Here is an 8561-nt window from a genome sequence, read left to right as displayed (position 1 = left end):
AGTAACTTCTCGGTATACCATCCAACAAAGTGCTATACACGTGCTACTCTTGTATAGAAACGGTTGGGGTATATAACATTGCGCCGGGCTTCAAACCCCAAAACCACAACATGGCGATTTCTACTATGTTGGTAAGTATACTAATATTTCGCCATTGGTTGATACAAACCAGGACGACGTCCCTAATGTTATTTAATATTTTGCCATTTAATTAATCAAACCAGTACTAATTCTACTACAAGTGTATGTTCGTAAGTATTTTTGCAATCGGTCTGTATAACAAGGTCGATCATTACTATGTTGGTAAGTGTTTTGCCGTTTTCTGATACAAACCAGGATGACAATATCAATGTTTGAAAATATTTTTGCCATTAGCTGATACGACAAAGGACGATTTGCATAATGTTGTCAGGAGATTTCTTAGCATGACGTTTCTTGCTGTAATTGGAAAGTTTGTTAATTAAGTCTGTGACATTTGTAGTAAATTCCCCATCTACTGAAGTACTGATATAGGTAAGTTGATTTTAGTTAAGTCTGTGATATTTGCAGTAAATTACCCATCTACTGTAATTAGTAAGTTTATATTGATTAAATCAGTGACATTTGCAGTAAATTAGTCATCTACTGTAATTGGTAAGTTTATGTTAATGTAGTCAGTGACATTTGCAGTAAATCACCCAACTACTGTAATTGGTAAGTTTATGTTAATTAAGTCAGTGACATTTGCAGTAAATTAGTCATCTACTGTAATGTGGTAAGTTGATGTTAATTAAGTCAGTGACATTTGCAGTAAATTAGTCATCTACTGTAATTAGTAAGTTTATATTGATTAAATCAGTGACATTTGCAGTAAATTAGTCATCTACTGTAATTGGTAAGTTTATGTTAATGTAGTCAGTGACATTTGCAGTAAATCACCCAACTACTGTAATTGGTAAGTTTATGTTAATTAAGTCAGTGACATTTGCAGTAAATCACCCAACTTCTGTAATTGGTTGATGAAGCAGGAGACGCTAACCTCCTGGAACACTTGGTCCTACTCTTCTACTGGAAGAATGTCCATGTGTATCTAATGTTTTTGTCCAATGAGTTGCCCTTGTTTGATTTTGTTGTTGTTATTATGTTGATATGCTCCGTTGTAATGTTTTAGGATAAACAAAACAGTAAACCTTCCAAAGCTTAATTTTTGGCAATCTGTCTCGTGACTTAGTTAAGGTAAGGGAGTTCTCATAGCAAGATATATTGCTCGTTGTAGCAAAATAATTGCACTGGCTAAAGCCGGCGAAACTAGCGTATGGCGGAGTCATTTATGAGTTAAACATATGGCAAGCCAAGTTGTTATTTATTCCCGGAGCAATAAAAATTATATAAGATATCTTATATGTTTATGAGATAACTTATTTAAAGTTTATAAGATATCTTATATAATATATAAGATATCTCATAAAAGATATAAGATATATCGATATAAGATATATCTTTTATAAGATATCTGATAAACTTTTTTTTAAACATAACTTTTATAATATATAAGATATATTATTAACTTTTCTTTATGACATATCTTATAAAGTATATAAGATATATCATAAAAGATATAAGCTATTTTATATAACATATAATAACTATCATATAATTGATTTTCCATAGCTTGTACGCAGAATGCGGCTTTCTGATTGGTTGGGATTTTTTTTCATACCACTATAATTAATTTTTCTTTGTTTTCATGGTAAATACTCAAATGTGATTGGTCGAAAAATTCTTTTCATTCTTCTATGAAAGAAATTCCGAGAATGGCGCGAAAAATGTGACGTCACAATACGACAATTGACGTTGCGTATTGATTTGAGAAAAATAATCCCATGTAAAATTGTACATAAAACATGTTTTAAATTAGAAATTATTTTCAAAAATTGATTATAAGCGTTGATGTCAATTATATTTTAGTTTCATAGGGGTATGAAAAAAAATCTGTTTGCGAACTTCTGTAAGAATTCGTTACGCGGATTCATACAGTTTGCAAACATTTTTTTTTCATACGCCGATGAAACTAAAAAAAAAATGACATCAATGCTTAAATGGTAAAAGTATATCTGATAAAGAACGAGACTCTCGTGAGACTAAAAGTTCGAGAATGATTCCCTATGTAAGGTAACTAACGTTTTGTTGGAAGGCACGCGGAACATACACAATCGACCCTCTTTCGCGACCACGATCGGCTATAGGCACGGAGCAGATATGGCAATTAATTATAAATCTGTTTCAAACTATTATATGTAGTTTCAGCTTCATCTCGGCTCCATCATCGAGGGTAGGAGAGTTCATTATCTCAAATTCAAATCTCGTTCTTTATAAGATATCTTATAATCGAATTATATAAGATATCTTTTATAATTTCATTGATAAGACATCTTATTTAAAATATAAGATACTTCATATAATATATAAGATATGTTATTTAATTTTCTTTATAAGATATTTTATATCTTTTATGAGATATCTTATATAACAATCTTATATGTTATATAAGATATCTAATATCTTTTATATTTTATAAAGAAAAGTATATATTATATCTCATTTATTATATAAGGTATCTTATTAAGTTCAGTTTTTAAGATATCTTACATAATATGGTAAAATCCTGGATCAACGATGCTCCGTGAATAAATGACAACTTGGCCTGCCATAATAGGCGGAGTCAAGTAGGCGGTAGATCAGTAAAAAAATACTAGTAATATCAATAGATTCATGTAGGCGAAAAAACAGTACCTTTTACTTTACAAGTAATTGGCAGAGTCATTTAGGCGAAAGACCAGTAACTAACACTCCTATCAACAGGCGGACTCATGTATAGGCGTTAAATTCTGTAGGTATTGTTGTTTGGAGAATTATACAGAAATAAATCAGATAATTGGAGTTTAGAGAAAACTCAAAACGATATTTGAAATGTGGAACGTTGTAAAATACAAATGCAAGGTATTGGTTTTTGCTATTAATTTGTTGTCTTTCTTTTATGTTTATTTTAATATCGGTATTTGATATACATGTAGTCTAATTAATCTAGCAGTTATAGTCGCCAATACGCGCCACTATAACGGAGTGATGACCCATTCCAGAACACATTCAACAACAATATAAACCATCACGTGTCCTCACAATTCACTGCGTTCTATATTACAGCTGGTTATCCTTCTTTACCTTGTCATACCATCAGAAGGTCTTCATTACATTGACTACCCAGATGAGTGGAAGGAGTGTTTAAAAAGGATCAGTTCTGAAGTCCCTGTAGATAAAGAATGCGGAGCGCAGACGGTCACCGCTTGTCTTGATGAATACTTGTTCAGGCACTCATATGAGACGTGGCACCAAGAACCAACTCCAGAATACGAGTCTTTCAAAGAAGAATTCTGCCATGTTGAGCCTCCTCCAGAAGGTGAGAAAATAAGAATACGAAAGGAATACCGTTCCATGTCAGAAGACGAGAAGAAGAGGTTTCACAACGCTTTGAATAAACTATGGGAGAACGGTGTAAGTACTCCCGTATATAAAGTATGAATACATATTCCTCAACTTCCATCCCACAGGGGCTTGGCACGATTTTCCAAATGATGGTCCATATATATATATGTATTATAGTTTCCTTGACAAATCGTGCCAAGGGTCCATATATATATATATATGGACCATCATTTGGAAAATCGTGCCAAGCCCCTGTGTTCCATCCTGAAAAACTCTTCATCAGAGAATGCATACATATATACAAGAATTACAAAGTATTAGCATGTTTTCATGAATGTGAATAAAACATACAATAACGACCCATATCAATCGAGGCATTCACTTGTTTCCGGCAATGAATTTGTCAGTATTAAGGCAAAGGAAAAGATTAAAAATCTAATGATAAATTCAAAGCATGATATTTGGGAATAGTAGATTACTCAAACGAAAGTAATGTATAACTATTCCGTATACAGGTACATGTAACGTTGGACTATCATCTATATGTCACTGCTATAACACATATAACTAATTATTTGTTAGCTATTTGTTCGTTTTATAATAATTAAGAATCTATAGAATTAGTAACTGCTCCAATTTTTTATATGATTTATCATTATATTCATGGATATAGTAAATACAATTACTTTAATAATGATGATTAAAGTCAAGATGATGATTGTCATATATTAGATTTTCTATAATATTTATAATTATTTTGATAGGTAAGATTCAATTTCAAATTTCAAATTGAAATTGAAATTGAAAATTGATAGGTAAGATAAACGTAGTTTCCATCATAAGCATGCTTATATTGGTATGTTAGGGGCCGCAGTGGCCGAGTGGTTAAGGTGTACCGACACTTTATCACTAGCCCTCCACCACTGGGTTGCGAGTTCGAAACCTACGTGGAGCAGTTGCCAGGTACTGACCGTAGGCCGGTGGCTTTTCTCCGGGTACTCCGGCTTTCCTCCACCTCCAAAACCCGGCACGTCCTTAAATGACCCTGGCTGTTAATAGGACGTTAAACAAAAACAAACAAACAAAAATTGGTATCTTAATGATATATCTGTATAAAACATTTAAGTTGTTGATATTGTTCTGTAATGATTACAATCATATTAATGTGCTATCTCTGTACCATTATTGTGCTTCGAAACAAGCATTTCTATTGACTAAAATCATCCTTTTTAAACTTTAACAAATGACGTCGCTGTTTGTTACTTCGTTTGTGATTATCTAGAAGATCTTAGAAGTATTTTTCATATCTTCCGATAAAAACATGTCAATTTATAAGAAAATTAAGATAAATTAAGTAAAGCATATGGTGGTTAAATTATGAAAAAAAACTTGTTACATAAAGGACCACCATACAAAACATGGGCACTCTCTCTGCTTTACCTCTTTGTTGTGTGTTAACCCCCACAACGTTAACTATCATGGACATCCTAAATGTCTAGCTATATACGTTCTCTACGATTCTATAACTGCTCGATTGATGAGACCAATGGATCATCATTAGATCTATAGGAATGGTAAATGTTATATGTATTATTTTTACTTGTAGACGTACGATCGTATAGTAGAATTTCACGCCGACTCTGCAGCAATACCTACAGCCCATTCAGGACCTGGCTTCACACCCTGGCACCGAATTTATCTCATGAGGTAAATGATATTATAACCATTATCCTCTGATATTTTGTGGTGATAATCTTTTATAGGAATTTTGTAGTTAATTGCACATTAAATCTGTGTAAGAATTTTTACAATCTGTTCCAATACCACTTCTTTACTAGCATTTTCTCCTGATAGTTATTACATATCTGTTTTTATAAATGATGATTGGTTTTGGAAGAAACAGGCTATCTTGATATCAAGCCCCAGGTTGGCTCACTCAACCTCAAACTATCAGGGATGACATCTTTTTTGCTACATCACATAAATATCGACTATAACATCTGATATTTCAAGTGGAGATCAGTGCTATGTATATATCATTTAACTCTACATAATCAAAGATCGGTGTCCAAAAATGGAAAATAAATATTGGTCAAGAAGGGAGAGGATGGAATTTCCCCACAGGGGTGTTTGCTTTATTACTCATATGGATATCTGGCGATGTTTTTCTTTTGTATATCTTTTGTACAATCCTTAGAGATTGTTGGGTGGTAAGCCCTTTCAGTGTATTTCATTTCCCACTGTTCGCTGTTAACATTTATGCCTTTACATTCATAAGAAAAGTGGCCGGTTCAGAATATCAAGACGTATTTCATGCACTTATAAAATTATCAAAATCTGAAAATTACGATTTGATAAATTGTCCGGTTAATAATCATCTCTTTCTGTATTTAGCCATCAATTTTGTTTTGACTCGGTTTGGCTACTGGCTTCACGGACGCGTCCTAGATGGACAGAACAGCTATATAATGCCCCTAGCATCACTGACGAGTCGTAGATGGACAGAACAGCTATACAATGCCCCTATCATCACTGACGAGTCGTAGATGGACAGAACAGCTATATGATGCCCCTATCATCACTGACGAGTCGTAGATGGACAGAACAGCTATATGATGCCCCTAGCATCACTGACGAGTCGTAGATGGACAGAACAGCTATATGATGCCCCTAGCATCACTGACGAGTCGTAGATGGACAGAACAGCTATATGATGCCCCTAGCATCACTGACGAGTCGTAGATGGACAGAACAGCTATATGATGCCCCTAGCATCACTGACGAGTCGTAGATGGACAGAACAGCTATATGATGCCCCTATCATCACTGACGAGTCGTAGATGGACAGAACAGCTATATGATGCCCCTAGCATCACTGACGAGTCGTAGATGGACAGAACAGCTATATGATGCCCCTAGCATCACTGACGCGTCCTAGATGGACAAAACAGTTGTTTGGTGTCCATAGCTTCACTGACGAGTCATAGATGGACAAAACAGCTATATAATGCCCCTAGCACCACTGACTGCAGTTTTAGGTTGATTAATCGGCGTCCATTGTATCTAAAATAAAAACATTCACATAGCTTTTATAACTATAACTAATATTTCCAGGATTTTGTATATAGATGTACTGTTTTCTTCATCATAACATGAAGCTGTGTTTATGTATTATATTGTCGATCCTAATTTGATGACATCTTCGCCTTTTATCGCAATGATTTGGAGCACTTGAGAATATGTTTTCGGTCTTAGACATGACGTATGGTTATTGTCAGCACGTGTCCGATGTATTTTAATGCTTAAGTTTTGCCTACTGTCTCTAAAAGTAAATCCCAACGAATTTAGTAATGGAGCAAAACCAGTTTCAGCTTTATCATTTACATATCAAAAACCGACGTCAACGATTGTTATTTGATCAAATATCGTCCAACGTGTTTGTCTGATGAAAGAAATTTATTATTTCAGACTGGAAGATGAACTTCGCAAATATGAACCTGACCTTGCTTTTCCGTATTGGGATTGTCGAATAGAAGCCGATCTGTACGAGGAGGGTTTAGGACCACACTGGTCAAAGCTTTGGAACAAAAAATATGCAGGCTTTGGAGACGAATTTGTAACAACAGGACCATTCAAAGACTGGAATATAAGACGGCATTTCGGAGATGGAGGACTACCGAATAGAGAACGAATAGAAAAGCTTTTCAATGCCTCATTTGATGAAGTAACTAAATTTCAATACTGGAGCACGCCTTTTGGAGCTCTTGAACGCGCACATAATTCAATACACATGTGGATAGGCGGAGATATGATATTTGTAACAATTGCGCCGAAAGACCCGATTTTTTTTCTGCTCCATTGTTTCATAGATTATATATGGGAGCAAATGCGTGTTCATTACAAAGGCAAATATGGCGTGGATCCAGAGTTGAACTTTCCGAATATCTCCTCTTTTTCATCTACAGCCAAACAATATCACAATAAGAGTGGTTTCTTGCCAGGATTTGAGCCGTTGACATTATTAGATGGCTATTCGAATCGGTGGACACGGGATGTCTACAACTATGAGACCAGCCCGATGGATAAGGACTGTTCAGAGTGCAGCAATAACGACGTCCGTAAACATTGCATACACATATGTGGGGAAAATCTTAAGTGTCGGAACGGAAAATGCACTCCAAAACTGTTAGTTCCTACATTCTTTGAAGATTTTGCTACTGGGTTTCATCCACCAACATCCAGAGTTCGGCGAGAGGCCAGCTTGGGAGATGATTGTCATGGAGGTGTGTGTGATAATGCAGAACCGTCTTTACAAAGCGACTTTATGTGCAATGGGAAGGATGAAACCAATCTCTTTAAATGGGTTCCAGTAAAGGTGCTGTACAGACGGCCTCAAAACCAGAAATACAATACATATCCTGTACATGACAGTCACATTAACACCACGAGCGACCTATTCGACCCTGCCATGTATCCACCATTAGAACAGGAGTTGGACACCCATGACCCCGGAACATACGACCATTGTCGCGTCCAGTCTGTCCATTCATATGCAGTCATTCGGTCGGACAGTTTGTCTGTGGTTAGTACGCCCCAGATAGAAAACTGTCCATTCTCGGGAAAGTACGCCTTCGATACAGAGTACGCATACCTAGCAGTAGTAAACCCTCAACATAGACCAGTCAATGTTTCCTTTATTGCCTATGACCAATGCGGTCGTTTATGTACACCTTATTGTCGACAGGAGAACAATACATTCACCCGATGTACCGGACTTGTCCACATGGACGAAGCATACCAAGGGTATGGTGCTAATCCTTCTGAAGTGATAGCCAAACAGCTGTATGACAAAAACGGTTTGCCGAACCTAAGCGATGACAATGTGTTCCTCATATTTGATTGCGATGCGTCCACTGAGTACTATTTTAATAGGTTTATTTAGCATTCATCGCCAGGCCACAAACTGTTGCTTTATGGGTCTTTTCTTGCATTCCTTGTAAAGGAATTAGAGTACAAGAGTATGTATACTACAAAACACCCACAGTTATGCTGTAGAGGATAAAAATAAACTCAATAAAAAGTTACAAGTGTCTTATTTT

At 35.7% G+C, this 8561-nt stretch overlaps 1 protein-coding gene across 1 annotated transcript; it reads left to right on the top strand.

The window, feature by feature from the left end:
• On the top strand, positions 1-8549 carry LOC117321501. Its single transcript, XM_033875918.1, has 4 exons — positions 1-131; positions 3184-3531; positions 5069-5169; positions 6931-8549. The coding sequence occupies exons 1-4, from the start codon at positions 111-113 to the stop codon at positions 8402-8404; spliced, it is 1944 nt and encodes a 647-aa protein (XP_033731809.1). The 5' UTR covers positions 1-110; the 3' UTR covers positions 8405-8549.
• Positions 8550-8561: the final 12 nt, after the last annotated feature.

Source organism: Pecten maximus, chromosome 2 (genome assembly GCF_902652985.1).
Source record: "Pecten maximus chromosome 2, xPecMax1.1, whole genome shotgun sequence".
NCBI classification, from domain to species: domain Eukaryota; kingdom Metazoa; phylum Mollusca; class Bivalvia; order Pectinida; family Pectinidae; genus Pecten; species Pecten maximus.
The sequence above is the reverse complement of the archived record's forward strand: the minus strand, read 5'-3'. Positions and strand labels throughout refer to the sequence as shown.

Coding starts and splice junctions, on each gene's coding strand:
- LOC117321501 (XM_033875918.1), top strand. CDS start 111: ATGGCGATTTCTACTATGTTG. Junction 132..3,183: donor TGGCGATTTCTACTATGTTG/GTAAGTATACTA, acceptor TCTATATTACAG/CTGGTTATCCTTCTTTACCT. Junction 3,532..5,068: donor ATAAACTATGGGAGAACGGT/GTAAGTACTCCC, acceptor TTTTACTTGTAG/ACGTACGATCGTATAGTAGA.